At 39.8% G+C, this 19,162-nt stretch overlaps 1 protein-coding gene across 1 annotated transcript in view; it reads right to left on the bottom strand.

The window, feature by feature from the left end:
- Positions 1 to 19,162, bottom strand: part of LOC126353750 (alanine--glyoxylate aminotransferase-like) — a 93,743-nt gene that overhangs the window by 29,110 nt on the left and 45,471 nt on the right. Inside the window, exon 3 of the mRNA XM_050002798.1 lies at positions 18,035 to 18,200. Coding sequence (XP_049858755.1) covers positions 18,035 to 18,200 — 166 coding nt within the window. The remainder of the gene's footprint in view (positions 1 to 18,034; positions 18,201 to 19,162) is intronic.

Genomic DNA, 19,162 nt, shown 5'->3' with positions numbered 1-19,162 from the left:
AATAATTTAGGAACTTTCACTGCAATGAATTTGTTACTTGTATGCACTGTTGAAAAAATTGTGTTTTAATTTTTTAATTTCAGTTCTTTACTAATTCTTTTACAAGTGTTCAGAAAATTAGGTAGGTACTCATTTCATGATCAAACAGCTTTGATTCACACAAACTCAAAGAATCTGAGAAATAAATAGATATTTTTGTTTGTAAAATATGGGAAGCGAAATGTAGTTGAATCTGAGAAATGCATAACAATTTTTGTTTCCAAAATATGGGAAGCAAAAGATATTTGAATAATACAGTCATAATTTAGATGAAATAACATAAATTAAAGCAGTTATAACTGTTTCATTAATGGCCATAATTCTAATTGTACAGAAAGTGTCAGTGACAGAAATGGAACAAAAATTGGTAGGTGAATATTTCTATGTCTACATGGACACTCTGCAAGGCACTGTACAGTGCATAGAATAAGGTCCATTGACCCAGTTTCATTGATTTTATGTTGTATGCCATTCATGTATGGTGTGGGTGAAAGTTATTGTTTTTTATGTTTCTTTATGTGCCCTAATACCTTTAACCTTATTCTCTAGATCCCTATGCAAGATATAAATTTCAGGACAAAAATATGGAAAGACCACAAGACATGCATGCTTGCACATAAATGCTGATGCTAGCCAAGCCTGGAGGTTGCACTGTTGTAACTGAGCATGAACAACACCTGTGCAACATGCTCAATATGTTAAAATGTCAGTTATGGTCAGAACACTATTCTGTTCAGCTGCAAGGGCATTATGTTGGAGCTAAGTGAATTTGAACCTGTACTAATTCTTGGTGCTCACATGATGGGAGCATTCATAACCAAGGTAACCAACATGTAATGTATTGCGAATACATAGAAAGAAGGATCCTTTATTGTATGATTATATGATAGCAGAACAAACACTAGTAGCAGTTATTTCTGTAAAATATCTGGGAGTATGCGTACAGAATGATTTGAAGTGGAATGATCATATAAAATTAATTGTTGGTAGGGCGGGTTCCAGGTTGAAATTCATTGGGAGAGTCCTTAGAAAATGTAGTCCATCAACAAAGAAGGTGGCTTACAAAACACTCGTTTGACCTATACATGAGTATTGCTCATCAGTGTGGGATCCATACCAGGTCAGGTTGACAGAGGAGATAGAGAAGCTCCAAAGAAGAGCAGTGGATTTTGTCACAAGGTTATTTGGTAAGTGTGAAAGCCTTATGGAGATGTTTAGCAGACTCTAAGTGGCAGACTCTGCAAGAGAGGTGCTATGCATCATGGTGTAGCTTGCTGTCCAGGTTTCGAGAGGATTCGTTTCTGGATGAGGTATTGAATATATTGCTTCCCCCTACTTACACCTCCCGAGGAGATCATGAATGTAAAATTACAGAGATTCAAGCTTTCCCGCAGTCATTCTTCCCGCTAACCATATGCAACAGGAACAGGAAAGGGAGGTAATGACAGTGGCACGTAAAGTGCCTTCCGCCACACATTGTTGGGTGGCTTTCAGAGTATAAATGGAGATGTAGATGTAGATGTATAGTGTTTCAAGAGGGACTTATCAAAGATTTATCCCACATACATGGAAAGCAGAAAATCAGCAACTGCTAAGTTGCAAGACAGATGAGAGGGTTTGTTGATTGATTGTAACAGACAGTCACTGAAAAGGAAGAGGACTGGACTGAAAATAAGGGGATGACAACTGCAAAAGACACTGCAGAACTGAAACATTTATGAACCCTGCTAGCACTAAAACAACATGAGGGAGCTCCATAAGCTGGAGATTATAGGGCGAGCTGGAATTTCAAAACCACTCATCAGTGATGCAAATGTCCGTAACAGAAAAACATGGTACCACAACCATAAAACCTGGAGTATGGAGCAATGAAACAAAGCCATTCGGTCAGGTGAGTCATGTTTTACACTGTTTCCAGCTTCTAGCCAAGTTAACATACCAAGAATGAAACATGGTTGAGGTTTGGTGATGGTTTGGGCTCTGACAATTATGTGACAATTTCAGCTGATGGTACTATGTTTGTTCCTCAATGGTGATGTTGTTTTCTAAGATGACAGAACCCTTGTTCACACAGCACACATCATTCAGGACAGGTTTTGTGCTGAATGAATTGTTGCACCACCCTTGCCATCATAGTCACTGCACCTCAGTATTATTGTCCTTTTTTGGTGTACTTTGGAGGGAAGGGAGTGTGCTTCAAATACAAGTCCCCTAAAGTCATCCCACAGGATTTTGAAAGAATTATGTCATCATTCTTCCATCGATTCCCAGTTAAGTTCCCGCATCATTTCTGTTGGACTTTCGTATGGGCTAACAAACCTGTTATGATCCTAGAAAGTCATCTCTGAGTTTGTTCAACATCTGTCTCCATGCCTACTTCATAAGGACTCCAAAAACAGGAAAAATACTCTAGAATTCGTCTCACTAAGGCCTTTGCCACACAGGAGTGTTTCTCATGCAGTGGCTGGCACTTGTTTTATGCAAAATGGGTATCAGTGACAGCGCTGGCCATGAGGGTGCTTTTCTCATGCACATGAAACCATGGTAAATCCAATTACAAGTGAGTCAGTGCAACCTGAAGCAACATTTACTGTATACAGCTAGTACCAACTATGAGCAGGATTTCATTTAATAGGAATGTCGTCCTTTAGTTATATGGTGCACTAGTTCCTCCGTAGGTGCCAGCAATGACTGCATGAAAAAAATACAGGGTCCATTCAATATTAAGTGAGAGATCAATAAAGAGATTATATGTTCTGGTACACAGCAAACTGAATGCAAGTTCAGACAAGATTTTTGAGTACTACAGGATATCTGTTAACATATTTGAAATGCTTTTGGGTGTGGTCTGGTACACAATTTCTAAAAGCAACACAACCATGAGTACATATGTCATTGTGGAAGAAAAAACTTGCTGTAGCAGGGGTAGCATCTTTGATTAGTAATCAAAACATCAGCAGCCCTGGGTTCGAACCCTGCCATTGCTTAAATTTTGATTAATAATCTGCAGTGGTGGCCATAGGCTTCTGGGATAAGAAGTCCCCCTCATATCGCCAACAGCCTTGTGAGAGAGGGCGGAGGAGTGAATTTAGGTTCGAGTCACTCTCTTGACCTTAGGGAGGGAAACTGAAGGCAGAAGAATCACCAATTATCAATGGCATGGGGCTGCAGGAGGCAATGGAAACCAACACACATGATGTGTATTCCCAGGGCATGTGGCCTGTAGTTGAATAAGTGTCATAATGATCTTTCCATTGGGATATAACCATGAGAAAAAGATTGAATAACCAACGAAAGGATAATGTTCTACAAGTTGCGGCTAATAGTCATGGTGGCTGGAATGCTGTTGTAGGGGAAGAAGCAGAAGAAATAGTTACAAGGGAATATGGACTTGGGACAAGGAATGAGAGAGAAGAAACACTAATTGAGTTCTGTAATAAATTTGCACTAGCAATAGTGAATACCCTGTTCAAGAACCACAAGAAGAGGAAGTATACTTGGAAAAGGCTGGGTGACATGGGAAGATTTCAGTTAGATTATATAAAGTTCAGACAGAGATTCTGAAATCAGATACTGGATAGTAAGGCATACCCAGGAGCAGGTACAGACTCAGATCACAATGTAGTAATGATGAAGAGTGGGCTGAAACTTAAGAGATTAGTCAGGAAGAATGAATATGCAAAGAAGTGGGATACAGACGTACTAAGAAATGACAAGATATGCTTGAAGTTCTCGAAGGCTACAGATACAACAATAAGGAATTGCTCAATAAGGAATAACTCATTTGGCACCAAAATTGAAGAGGAATGGATATTTCTAAAAAGGGCAATCGCAGAACTTGGAAAGAAAAACATAAGTACAAATAAGGTAACTGTGAAGAAACCATGGGTAACAGATGAAATACTTAAGTTTTTCGATAAAAGAAGGAAGTACAAACATGTTCAGGGAAATTCAGGAGTAAAGAAATACAAGCTACTGAGGAAAGATATAAATAGGAAGTGCAGGGAAACTAAAGTAAAATGGATGAATGAAAATTGTGAAGAAATTGAAAAAGAAATGAAATGAATATGTGAAAAATGTGAAGGAATCGAAGAAGAAATGACTTTTGGAAGGACTGACTCAGCAAAAAGGAAAGTCAAAACAACTGTCAGTGAAATTAAAAGCAAGGGTAGTAACATTAATAGCGAACTGGGAATTCTACTGTTAAATGCAGAGGAGAGAGTGGATAGGTGGAAAGAGTACATTGAAGGCTTCTATGAGGGGGAAAACTTGTCTAATGTGATAGAAGAAGAATCAGGAGACGATTTAGAAGAGATTGGGGATCCAATATCAGAATCAGAATTTAAAGGAGCTTTGGAGAACTTAAGATTGAATAAGGCAGAAGGATAGATAACATTCCATCAGAAATTCTAAAATCGTTGGGAGAAGTGGCAACAAAATGATTATTCACGTTGGTGTGTAGAATATAAGAGTCTGGCAACATACCACATGACTTAGAAAAAACTATCATCCATACTATTTCCAAGACTGCAAGAATTGCCAAATGTGAGAATTATTGCACAATCAGCTTAACAGCTCATGCATCTAAGTTACTGATGAGAATAATATGCAGAAGAATGGAAAAGAAATTTGAGGATGAGTTAGATGACAATCAATTTGACTTTGGGAAAGGTAAATGCACCGGAGAGGAAATTCTGATGTTGCAGTTGATAATGGAAACAAGGCTAAAGAAAAATCAAGACATGTTTACATGATCTATGGATCTGGGAAAAGCATTCACCAATGGTGCAAGATGTTCAGAATTCTGAGAAAAATAGTAATAAGATATAGGGAGAGATGGGTAAAATACAATGTGTAAAAGAGCCAAGAGGGAATAACAAGAGTGGATGAGCTAGAATGAAGTGCTTGGATTAAAAAAGGTGTAAGACAGGGATGTAGTCTTTCACCCCTACTGTTCAATCTTTGTATTAAAGAAGCAAGGGTGGAAATAAAAGGAAGGTTCAGGAGTGGGATTAAAGTTTGTGGTGAAAGGATATCAATGATATGATTTTCTGTTGACATTTCCATCCTGAGTGGAAGTGGAGAAGAATTACAGGGTATGCTGAAAGGAATGAACAGTCTGATCAGTACAGAATCTAGATTGAGAGTAAATCAAAGAAAGACAAAGGAAAAGAGGAGTAGCAGAAATAAGAACAGCAAGAAACTTAACATCACAATTGATGGTCAAGAAGTAGATGAAGTTAAGGGATTCTGCTACATAGACAGCAAAATAACCAATGATGGATGGAGTAAGGAGTACATCAAAAGCAGACTAGCACCGGCAAAAAGGGCATTCCTGGCCAGGAGAAGTCTATTAATATCGAACATAGGCCATAATTTGAGAAAGAAATTTCTGAGAATGTACATCTGGAGCACAGCATTGTTTGATAGTGGGAAAACTGGAACAAAAGAAACTGAAGCATTTGAAATGCCATACCACAGATGAATGTTGAAAATTAAGTGGACTGATAAGGTAAGAAATGAGGAGGTTCTGCGCAGAATCGGAGAGGAAAGGTATATGTGGGAAACACTGATAAGAAGAAGAGCCAGGATGATAGGACATTTGTTAAGACTCCAGGACAAGACTTCAATGGTACTAGAGGGAGCAGTAAAGAGCAAAACCTGTAGCGGAAGACAGAGATTGGAATACATCCAACAAATAATTGAGGACATAGGTTGCAAGTGCTACTATGAGATGAAGAGGTTGGCACAGGAAAGGAATTCATGGCAGGCTGCATCAAACCAGTCAGATGACTTAAAAACAAGAGCAGGTAGCCTTTTCACTCCCATACTTTGAGTATACATTTGTGTTGGTCAATAATGTCTAGGGTGTTGCAATTTCAAGCCAATGCTGTAGGACTTTAAGGCTTGATATCATAGACTAGTTCTGAAGTAATTAAACTATTATATATTGTCACAGAAGGAGCTCAATAGCACATTTGCTGTAGTGTAGTGGTTATGATACTAGACTGTTTCATGGAGGGTCATGAGTTCAAGACTCACCCTAACTGTAAAATTTTAATTTCTATATTCGCTTTGAGTGTATTCTAGAAGTATCCACAAATTGCAAGAATCATTGTACTGGAATGTTCTGTAGCTGTATGTATACAATATGTGTTCTGGCCGAAGGCAGTTCGCTCCATGCTCTTGTACATGCCAGTGCTGAATAAATCAATGTTAAGTGAAGTTAGTGTTCATCATTAATACACTTACACCTTCTTGTATGTGACATTATTCTGGTGGAGATGCTGGGTATTGGAACTTGTGTTACCACACATTATCAATGACACAGTGACTTACATCAGGCCATGACAGAGCCACCCTTTACATGGCGAGAAACCTGAGTTAGAGCTGTATTCAACACATCGCAATCTATCGGAGACAGAAGAAGAAGAGGACATCACAATGATAGTAAATGTGTGCCACCACATGAGACATCCTTCTGGGTTCTCTGGTGACAGTGGCCAAGATCCAAACAAGTATAACAAAGTATATGAGCGTATAGCCAAATTTAACAAATGGGATGACACCCTGTGTTTGGCTAATGTATTTTTCTACTTGGAGGGCACTGCCACGCAATGGTATGAGAACAATGAGGACAAGTTCACAGGCTGGGAAGTGTTCCAGGCGGAACTGCACAAGTATTTCAGCGACACACAATGACAGAAGTGCAAGGCTGAAGATAAATTATAGTGCAGAGCACAGCGCCCAGGAGAAACAACAGCATCCTACATTCAAGACCTCTTGGAGCTGTGTAAAATAGTGGATCCTAGTATGAAAGAGGAAGATAAGGTTGCACATCTCATGAAGGGTGTTGCTGAAGACATGTATCAAGCCCTACTCCTGAAGGAGGTTTCGACAGTAGACGACTTCTTAAAATGGTGCCAGTATATCGAGAAAATGCATCAAAAAAGAATTACATGCAAGAAGTTTGAATGGCTTCCAAACGTCATATCGATGTCTGTGATGGAGGAAGAAAGTGATTTCACAAGTGTTCTTCATCAGATAGTGAGAGAGAAAGTTCAGAAGGCACACCAACACGCCGATCAATGTCTCTGCCGCCGTTTAGAAGCTCCAGCCGATCACCTAGCCACTGCAACCTGTAAAACTAAATGGTGCAACCTTCCTCGGAGGTGAGGCCACAGAAGAGAAAAATCCTCCACCATCGATCACTACAAAAATGATTGGAAACTACGTTGACATCATCATGGATGGCTGACCAGCCCAAGCTCTTGTGGACTCTGGAGCATCATACTCAGTCATTTCGGAGAAGTACCATCACCAGTCGCAGAAAACCGTATTCGTTGACAGCAAAACATCTCTGCTGAAGGGGGCTAATGGGAAATATGTAAAACCTACAGGAAGATGTGCCATTTGTGTGGGTATAAGTGGCCATACACAGCATTTAGAATTCATCGTCATACAAGATTGTAGTCATGACGTCATTCTCGGATGGGACTTTTTGAAAGCTTCTCAGGCAATTATAGAGTATGGTCACTCAAAGACTATGTTATACAAGATGAGATACTGTGGACAGGAAGATGCGCATTCGAGTGTGTGGAGACTATGTGTGCTGGATGAAGTGATCATTCCTGCAGTCAGTGCTAGAAAGGTAACTGTCATGTGTCATGCCATACATCAACCCATGGATCATAGTGGAATGTAAGAGAAGCATACCACTGAAGAATAACTTGATCATCCCAACCTCTGCCATCTCATTTAAGAATGGATTCAGTGATTTGTGGATAGTTAACTGTCACCAAGAACTGCAGATCCTTCCAAGATCCATGTGCATAGCAAACGCTGAGTTGTTATTTTACATAACAGCTGAGCATTATGGAAACCTCCCATGTCAAGTCTGTGGATGAAATTAACACTAACACTATGAGACAAGATCTTCTAGCCCAATTATCACCAGATATCAATAAGGAACAACAGAGGAAGCTATTTGCCATTTTTAGGAGTTCTCTGACTGCTTCAATCCACAGGTGAAGAGTAAATTAGAGAAATTGATGGTGAAGCACCAGATTAGCAGTGGAGACCATCAACCAATAAGCAAGAAAACACACCGTGTGTCAGCAACAGAACATTGAATAATTCATGACAAGGTAGAGAAAATGATGAAGAATGACATCATTCTGCCTTTGCGGAGCCCATGGTCGTCACCAGTGGTTCTTGTCAGGAAGAAGGATGGCAGTTGGCACTTTTGTGTTGATTTCAGGAAGCTTAATAAGATAACTAAAAAGGAAATTTACCCTTTCCCATGAATTGATGATACACTAGATTGTCTGAAGGGGCTAAGTTTTTCTCAACCATGGAAATGTACTTGGGATACTGGCAAATTGAAGTAGATGAGGCTGATCACTAGAAAACTGAATCCATCACCTCTGAGGGCGTGTATGAGTTTAAGGTAATGCCATTTGGTTTTGCACCAGCAACTTTTGAATGGATGATGGATAATCTTCTAAGGCACCTGAAGTGGATGATGTGTCTTTGTTATTTAGATGATATTATAGTATTCTCAGAGACATTTGATGAACACATAAAAAGACTGAGGGCCATTCTTAAATGTCTCCAATAATGCAGACTGAAACTTAATAACACAAAATGTCTCTTTGGAGCAAAAGAAATCAAAATACTTTGTCACCTTGTGCCAATCGAAGGTATGCAGCCAGACCCAGGAAAGGTGAGATCTATAATGGGATTTCCCATTCCTAAAAGCATTAGAGATGTGAGAGGCTTCCTTGGATTATGTTCTTATTACCATCATTTTATCAAAGACTTTTGTATCAGAGCCAGGCCACTCCAAGAGTTGTTAAAAGCTGATGCTAAATTTATTTCAGGCAGTGCTCAATAAGATTCTTTTGATGGGCTGTGAAAAGCTCTCACGACTGACCCTGTACTTTGTCTGTATGATGAGAGAGCACCCACAGAACTACTCACAAATGCCAGTGGGTAGGGGACCGGTGCTGTTCTGGTGCAGATTTCTGAAGGAAAAGAGGACACTTACAAAAGCTGAGAGAAACTACTCAACTACAGAAAGAGAATATCTTGCTGTGATCTGGGTCATGTGCAAATTTTGACATTATCTCTATGGAAAGCCATTCTCAGTGGTTACAGACCATCATTCACTTTGTTGGTTGACTAGGAGGATGTAACACCGAGATGCTGTTCTCTTAAGGAGGGAACAATGTTGCAGAAGAAGCTGAACAGCACAGTCACCATAGTGTAGTGGTTATGATACTAATTTGTTTCATCGAGGGTCATGAGTTCAAGACTCACTTGAACAGTAAAATTTTAATTTCTATATTCAGTCCGAATACATTCTAGAAGTATTCATATATGGCAAGAATCATTGTACTGGAATGTTCTGTAACTGTATATATACCATATGTGTTCTGGCTGGAGGAAGTTTGCCCCCACTCTTGTAAGTGCAGCAATCTGTGGGAATGCAGTGAAAAAGCATTGTGTAGCCATCCTCATTCAGAAACATTAGTATACATTGTCAATGTGAATTCCAGTCCAAGATGCATTTTTGGTAATAATAATAACTACAACAATAATAAAAATGCTCATGAAAATGCCATAGCCTAACAACTTGTATATGATTTCCTGTAGAGATGCACTGCATTTTCCCTATCGAAATCTTTCCAAATCTAAGTCTTACATTCAACTTTTGTAATACTGATTTAACATGAATACTTATTCAATGTGACATGTTCCAGATATTCATCAGTTATTTTTAATCAGATACTATCACACTTGTTCTCTTTGTTACAAGTGTTACCTTACATCCATCCCTGCTTAAAGAAAACTGCCATTCATTACAAAACAGAAATTTTGGCCAAGTCTCTTCACATTTATCTTTTGATGATCCAACAATGATACACTGCCAGACAACAGCATTGATAGAAACTGCTCTTATAGTGCTGCTGAACCTATCAGATGAACTGTTTATTATTTATTAGGGCACATCCTTTGTTACTTTCATTTCTGTAGAATATTCATTCTCCAGAACAACATATAGGATTCTATCAATCAAATAGTCATTGAGCAAATCATATATTTGGCAAGATACTCCATATAATTATATCTTGGTTAGTAGTCAACAATGTGGTGCAGCACTGAATGCTTTTTGTAAATGTGTTCATCTGTGTCTGTTGCTTACAAGATGACATAAGTGAATAAAGCAAGTTTTTCTTGAGTCAGTGCTAGTTCCATGAGATAAGATTGTTTTCATCCAAGAACATTGTAATGTTTAGTCTTAGAATATGCTTGAGGATCCTGCTCCAGACACATGCAATTTTGTGCATCCAATCTTTTTTGCTCTCTGTAGACAGGAGTATCCTTTTCCATTCATCTGAGACTATTCAATATGCAAGAGATTTGCCATAAACGTAAGCAGGGACAGATTCTAATTCCACAGCATATTTAATGTAAGTTCCAAATGGAACTCTCTTGTAGCCTGGTGCCTTGTTTGCTTTGAGTAGTCTGAATTGTTTTTCAAAACTGGGAATGCTGATACCAGGATCTATAATTTATGCTGCTAAGCAGTGGTCAGATATCGATGTGGTAGTATCCTCATTTGTGGATAAATTTTTCACTACAGGCTTTAGTATTTCTGCTTTCTGTCTGCTGTTTTTTGTTTCAACACTAGAGAGATTGAGTGGAAGATTTGGACCTGTCCACTCATTTTACACATGATCAGAACTTCCTTGGATTAAATGATAAATCTTTTCACAGGATCTGACTGAAAAGTCCTGCAGACTTCATGCATGGGCCTTCTTATGTTTAAATGAGTTACTATTAACTTTTTCCCATCAGTTCCCATGAAGTTTCGCAGTGTTTAGCACATTGGACTTTCATTTGAGAGGACAACAGTTCAAATCCCTGTCTGGCCATCCGGATTTTGGTTTTCTGTGATTTCCCTAAATTGCTTAAGGCAAATGCCAGGATGGTTTCTTTGAAAGGACACAGCTGATTTCCTTTAGGACCTTTCCTAATCTGAGCTTGTGCTCCATCTCTGATGACATGTGGTCAACAGGACATTACACTCTAATCTTCCTCCCTTTCATGCAGTAGTTGTCATAATATTCTCAGATTGATGTTATTGAACCATGTTGGTTTTTTATTACTTTACTTGGGATGTACTTCCAGCTATAGCCACAGTTGTCCTGAGGTTGTCAGATGTTCACTAAATGTTCTCTGATCATCCTTTTTGTAAGTTGACAGTGACATTCTGTTGCTCTGACTGAACATGAATATCCTCCCAAACTTTCATAATGTTTTGTCTTTGGTGATAATTGTTCCAGTAATAGCATAATAATCATGAATCCCTCTTTTTACTGCTGAAAATCGTGAAAAGATTGGCTCTGTTTATAACTGGGAGGTCAATTTTTTTGGTATGGGCTGTTGGACTAGTTGTCTGAGACAGTTGTGAGACAACATTTCCATTATTACTTTATAAGTCTGTTTGCCCTTGCTGCTGATAACATACATGTAGCTTTAGCAGTGTATATTGGGCTGATTAAAGTCACCACCTGCTATTACCATATGGTCAGGGTGTTTCCATACCATCATGTTTAGGCTGTCTTTACATGATACTGTGACTAAGGTGTCAGAATCTATTGATTGGTAAATACATATATTTACTAGCTTTTTCTCTGCAGATTTGCCCAGACATGTGTTCAACACATATATTGCATAGATATCCTCCTTCCCCTATTCTTGGTCCAAATCCTCCTCTCCGCACTCAGCCCATTTCTCTGACCATCTCCTCCTTCCCCACCTCTGCTCTTCTCCTCTTGCCCCCTCTCTCTGTCCATCCCCTTCTGGACTCACCTCACTCCACCCATCCTGTCCTCTATCCATCTCAAGTGTCTCCCAACTGTGCCCATCTGTATGTGTAATCCCTGCAAAGTAGATTGATGAAAGCAGGCTGATATACTCCAAAGCAACACACCTGTAGTGCAGGGCAGCCTGCTTGTCAAGAGCAGGACAACCATTTCCTACTCCTAACATTTAGGCTGCCCTCTAAAGCACATCGATTCGCAGGTTATACTATTCCCATACAACACAACTGTCATGCAGGGCATCCTGTTCGACAGGGGCTGAAAAAATATGTTTGCCCATCAAAAAAAGTTATAATTCCAATTAGTTTGTCTCAGTGGGGGGACATCCAATGATACTACACTCAACCCCCACCCCATACATGGGTGGTGGGGGAGCAACATTGAAATCTTCAATGGGAACTCCAATTTTTTATTGCAGATTGCAATTCTGCGGCAAAATCTACATATGTTTTGTCTGAAACATTTGATTCATTTCGCCACAGATGGTGCAGTAATTGGAGGAGCAGAAGTGGGTACACAATCATAATTTACCTCATGCCACTCAATAGCCATTGAGTATCCATTGGTACATGGGATCCCAACTCCACACTGTAAGGGTAGGACAGAAACCCCATTTGCAACATTGTATTACTCCAATATATTGAATAAGGGATTACTCGATGCATCACTGTGGCCATGGCTCAAAGCAAATGCAACTCTACTTTTCCAATTAGAGTAAGTGTTCAAACATAGTGCCACCAACTTCTATACACTTAATGATCTACTTTTCAAAAGACCATACACAGAATGGAAGCATTTCTATGCAAATGTCAGCACAAGTGTTTCTGGTGGGGTTGACCATGTCTTCATGGTGTTGGCACTTGCTAGTAGACCTTATCTTTTAACTATTCCCACAGACAGAACTATGGTGGTCAGATCCAGCAACATAGTGGGTCAAATAATAGGGCCACTTCTGCCTATCCACTGACCAGTGCAAACATAGTCTAATACCTCCCGTGCTTCAATTGCGTAATGCTCTGGGCAACTGTCTTGCTGAAGCCACATTGTTGAATGATCAGGCCAACATCCTGCAGTCATACCAGTAGTTCCTGTTCCAGAAACATTTGATATTTGTGCCCATTCAGCATGCTTCCGATAAAATATGAACCAATGAACTTGTTCCCCCTGATACCACACCATATGTTAACCAACCAAGAATGTTGATGGTCAGATTGCCACATCCAGTGGGGACTGTTTACACTCCAGTAATGCATGTTATGCTGGATAATGCTACTATGTTTTTTGAGTAGAGACTCATTGGAAAATAATACCTCCACAAAAAATGTGTGGGTTGTTTGTGCATTTGTTGATGTGCCCATTCACAAAACACTACCTGGTTATGGAAATCAATGCTATGAAGTTCTTGATGCAGTGACACATGGTGTAGTTGGTACAAGCTGAGCACTTATCTGTGGGTTGTGGAACACTGCTGCTACTACAGCTATTTCATTAGTTTATCCTGTTACATGTTTGCTTCATTTCCTTTTGCTGGTCTGTATGCTGTCATCAAACATAAAGGCATTCACAACAATGTAAAAGAACAAATGAGAGTGAGCATTCTCTAGAAAATAGTCAGGCTCAACATTTCTCCTACATTCTCTGTAGATCAGAATCATTTCAATATTTTATTCTGTGATTGCAACATTCATTGTCCACTTGGATGTCTGTTCTGAAAATGATAAGTAGCTGTGAATGCAATAAACACTGTGCCAGTATTGTAATATTTAGAGCCATTATCTTTTATGTGTCTGCACGATACACGAACTTGAGTTACAATGTACTGCCTGTTATAATACATCATAGTTCGCTACACAGGCACGATGGTGCACCGAGTACTTCCCTGTTCAATATGTCAGAGGAATATAACATTGCAAATGGGTTTTCTAATTAGAAGTTATGAAATACTTGCCTGTCCTACCCATGCAGCATGGAGGTGGGGTCCTCTGTGCTACTGGATATTCGAGGGTCATTGAGTAGCATGTTGTAAGTTACAATTGTGTATTCATATTTATTCCTCCAATTACAGCACCATCTGTGGTGAATTGAAGAAAATTCTTAAGACAAAACATACATAGATTTTACCGTAGAATCATAGTATGCAATAAAAAATGGGGATTCCCATCAAATATTTCAAAATTGTACCCTCACCACCCAGCCAGCTTGATACATATATACTAGTCTTCCCCCAGCAGCTACACCTGCATATGTGTTCAACACACATACTGTACACATCTTCTTCTCCCTCTACTCTTGGTCCATCTCTTTCACCTGTTCCCCCCAATTTGCCCATCTCCTCCTTCCCCTCTCTCTGTTAGTACCCTTCTCCCTCCTCTGTCCATATCCTCCTTGCCCCCTGTCTCACCAATCTCTCTCTCCCCTGCTGCATGCCCACCTTCTTCTTGGCTCCTTTCTGTCCATTATCTTCATCCACATCTCTCTGCCCATTGCCTCCTCCACTCTTCTCTGCTCATCTCCTCTATATCACACTCTCTCAGCCTATCCCTTCCTGCTCCTCCATCTGAATCCATCAAATTCTCCTCATTTCTCAATGTTTGATTCCTCTTCCTTCCCCTTTCTGTCCATCCACTCCTCCTCCTCCATCTCTCTCTGCACATCTTTCCCTCCTCCTCCTCCTTCTGCTCTCTCTGTCCATCTTATCCTTCCCCTGTCTCTGTCTGCATCCTCCTGCCATAGTTTCTCTGTGTATGTCCTTTTGTTCCCCTCTCTCTATCCATTTCCTCCTACCCCTCCCTCTTCACACTTCCTCATTCCCATCTCACCATATTCATCTCCTCCTTCACCCTCTACTCACTTACGCACTCCTCCCCCAATTCCTATCCATCTCTTCCTCATCTTCCCCTCTTTGCCCTCCTCCTGCCCCCTCTTCCTGTCCCTCCCTCCCTCTGTCCATCCACTCCTGTTCCCCCTCCCTCTGTCCATCACCTCCAGCCTACCTCTCTCTGTCCATCTTCTCCTCTATCCATCTCAAACTTGCCCTGCCACGTCCACCCACAAATATAACACCTGCAAAACAGAAGGCTGAAACTCGCTGATACTACTCCACACAACACACTTCCTGTGCAGGGCAGCCTACACGTCATGAGCTGGTCAAAAATTTTTGCCACTGATGTTTAGGCTGCCCTGGAAAGCAGATCGATAAAGCTTAGTGGTTTTACTTCCAACAAGATACCGAGCTGTGATGCAGAAAAGCATATTTAGCAGAAGCTAAAAACACATTTCTGCCAGTATTTCTGCTCCAATTGGAGCCAGGAGGTTATAAAAGCCACAGTGCTGATACTTGTAAATTTTGCTTGTGTACCAAATATGGTTGAAATCAATCCAGGAGTTTGAGAGGACATCCAGGACATATATACTTACATACATACATATAGTCTGCTTTATATACTTCATACACTAGCCTTTTCTCTGTGACTTCACCTGTGTACATATGACATATGTATTGCACACATTTACTTCTCTGCCAGTCTTGAACCATCTCCTTCTCCTCCCACTCTGCCCATCCCCACTTCCTCTTCTCTCTGACCATCTCCTACTGACTGTATCCTCCTAACCTCATGTCTCTGTCAGCAAATTCTCTCCCCTCTGTACATCTCCTTCTTGCCTCCCTTCTCTGACCCATATCTTCCTCCCGCATCTCCCTCTGTCCATCTCCACTCCCCTCTCCCATTGCCCATCTCCTCCACCCCCTCTCTCTCTGTCAATCTCCTCCTGCTCCATTGTCTCTATCCATCTCCTGCTGTCTCTCTCACTGTCCCTGTCCTCCTTTTCCCTTATCTCTCTTCATCCACTCCTGCCCCCCCTCCCCCCCCCCCACTCTCTCTGTTGAACTCCTCTTGCCCCTTTCTCCGTGTTCCTTGTTCACCTCTTTTACCCCCTCTCTGTCCATCTCCTCTTCTATCCATCTCAAACTTGAAAACCGAGTGTTTTTGTGTGTGGGTGGGTGGGGGGGGGGGGGGGGATGGTGGATAAGCTATCCTGCAAAGCAGGTCGATGAGTCAGGTCTGTACTACTCCAACACACCACGACTGTCACTCATAACACAGCACGACTGTCACTCATGGCATCTTCCAATTGATGGACAATTTCTCCTGGAATACACAGTGAGTGCATATTTGGTCTGATTTTCTCCTGTGATGGTATTTCCCTAAGGGGAGCCATCAAATGACCAGCATTGGGACTGACAACCACTATCAGCCTTTTCTTCCTCCTCTGTGGGTATTCTGACCATCATAGAAGAAAGACCACTACATAAACAGGAGAGACAAAGCTCATTAGCTCTTTCTAATTATCAACAGCAAGCAATGTCTCAAGACTATTTGCTAGAGACTTCTGGCAATCACCTACGTACAGCCTTCCTCATGAAAACTTCTTTTCAGCCACCATCAGTTGACCACACAATGCCAGACCGGGTGTTTCTCCATTGGGAAATTGCACTGCTATTCCATTACTGGTGCAGTAGGCAGTACTATTATGAAGCCAGCTTCCAGCTGTCCATGAACAGTAGTCAACTTCTTCATGACCTCATGATGGCCAGAATCCCTAGGCACATGAGGAACTACTAAATGATACTTCTGGTTGCTGTATCAAACAATTGATAACAGTTGTGCTAATAGCTGCACTGAAATACATTTCATGCCTAATATGTGAGATCTTAGAAATATGGTAAAAGCACTACAAACACACAGTTACTATTTGCTGCTTACTTCCAATCAGAAGAACATAAAAATGTAACCTAATCACAATGCACAAAACTGAGCTGTTACTGCTGTGAGAGCTGGTGTACCTCATGCTGATATCATGGGATCTGGTGCACTACTTGGAACATATCTTGCAACTGAGTTTTTCACAAAGCAGTCTTTGGATTTTTGATGTTATTTTCTTGAAATGATGGCCATTCAAATCTAAAGGAGGACAGCAGTCAGTCAGAGATATCTGTAATTTATTGTCCTTCTTTACATCTGAATATTCAATTTCACTGTGCACTGCCAGTATTCAGTGGATTCCAATTTAGTTCAGAGCCATTCAGTAATAGCTGAATGTATATGAGAGAATAGAGACAATTAATTGGATCTTTAATATAGTTTCATATAATACAATGGCTGTTATAATATAGCACCAGGAGAATAATAATGAAAGTGACATGGCAGTTAAGGAACTGAAATTACATTCAGGAAGAAAAATGCTCAAATCCTATCTGGCCATCCAGATTTGAGGTTCCTTAATTTTCAGTAATTAATACATCTATACCAAGAGAAACTGCACTTTTGACTTCCTTCCACATTCTTTTCCAATTAAAGTTTGTAATCTGTCTCCAATGACTCATTCATTAACATTGTATTAAACCCTGATTTTCTGTCTTTTTGCTTTCTTTCATAATTTTGAAAAGTTTATTTTGATCCACTCTTTCACAAAGAAAGTTGAAATTTATTTTTCCATTGGTAAGAAGAACAAAGGTTATGAAGATGAGCCCTATAGTGCCAAATTTAACATCATTTATTGGCTGGGAATGAAACTGAAGCAGCAGTTATATCTGGAAGATACTGCCATGCTCATGGCAGTAATGTCTGGTGCTTGTGCTCGGTCTATTTTTGGACATTAGTGTAAGATATACCAGGAAACTATGATGTGGCTTTATAGTTTAAGTCAAAGAAAATTTCTGTGATACAATTTAGACTAACCAAGTGGCAAATTATCATAACAGTTTGCTTCAAAAATAAAACTCACTCTTTGTCAAAACTAAATTGTTTATTCTAACCAAGAGGCAAATTATCATAACTGTTTGCTTTGAACTGAAACTCATTCTTTTTCAGAACTAAATTATACATGAACTTCAACTGTTAATGATTCTATTTATCTATTTTTTTAAAAATACAAACAAAGAAAAATCAATGAAATACATTCATAAGAGCTACAGTCAGCAGTGAGAACAATACAGCTATTGTACAGCAGTAATACTGATAATAAAGTAGTGCTGTACTTTTCTTAGTTTCAATCTGATGCATTTCACACATTAGAAGAAAAAAAATTGTTTAGCAAATACATACTTATGACACAGTGGTCCAATATGCTGCACATCTTGAAAAACTCCAATTGTACTCTCTGCTTGCACTATGAAAAATATCTGTGGCTTATACTTTTGTAATGCATCTTCAATCTCTTTTAAAGTGAATGTCTTTCCATGAGTTGTTTCTATTGTATGTACATTTGCTCCTGAAAAATATAACCATACAGACTTTCTTTTAAATGATGAAACTTAAAATACGTATAATACTTTTTCAGTTAAAATTGTATTTAAAAACTCTAAACGAAAGTGAAAATTAAAGTCTAGAAACTATGCTGGGAAAGAAGTGATCAACTTCCTCACCAACTGCTGAAGCTGTACTCTATTGACTCATTTTTAACTGACTGAATAAGATTGTGACCAACAGAAACAAATAACAGTCATCCAGCAAAGTGTTTAATATACATAATAATACAAAATACAAAATAATATTACATATATAATATTATATAATACAAAATATTATATAATACACAATAAAACTTGTCAAGCTTTGCATTGTGGCTCAATTGAGTGATAAAGCTTCTACTCAGAATATGGAAGCTAGATTTCAATCTTTAATTAATTTTCATTACTATATTGACTGCCACAAGGCCATGGCCAGCTACAGCAGAACCTTACACTTGACACCATTTGTCCACTGGCAGCCACAGCAAAGCCTCACACCTGGTGCTGTGGCTGCCTTGACCTGGCAGTGAAACATCCACCACTATGTGTTGACAATCAATGTGTTACTTCATACACTGTGTTCTGTAAATCCCTCCATAAAGGAGAGCCATGAAGAAAGAGGAATGAGTCAAGGTTGTACATTAGCAGTCAGAAGCAGCAGATTACTTCTTTGTGATTTGGGGAACACTTGTAAATTTTGTGCAGCTATGGCTGGAAGGTAGTAGTTAAGGGACCAATTGGCACATCAGGTGGCAGGTGTGGGCAATATTGATATTTAGCAAATGATTCTGCAAGGCAGGTTTGTGACGTCGCCTGTAGGTGGGAAGGCATGGCCCAGCGGGCACTGCTTACAAGTGTGAAGTAATCAGGGTAGCACAAGACACTGACATGCTGTGAAGAACCCATACATTGCTGTTACAACAGTGCCTAGCAACCTGTGTGT

Source organism: Schistocerca gregaria, chromosome 3, assembly GCF_023897955.1.
Source record: "Schistocerca gregaria isolate iqSchGreg1 chromosome 3, iqSchGreg1.2, whole genome shotgun sequence".
NCBI lineage: Eukaryota > Metazoa > Arthropoda > Insecta > Orthoptera > Acrididae > Schistocerca > Schistocerca gregaria.
Note: the sequence above shows the minus strand (reverse complement) of the source record. Positions and strands in the feature narration are given on the sequence as shown.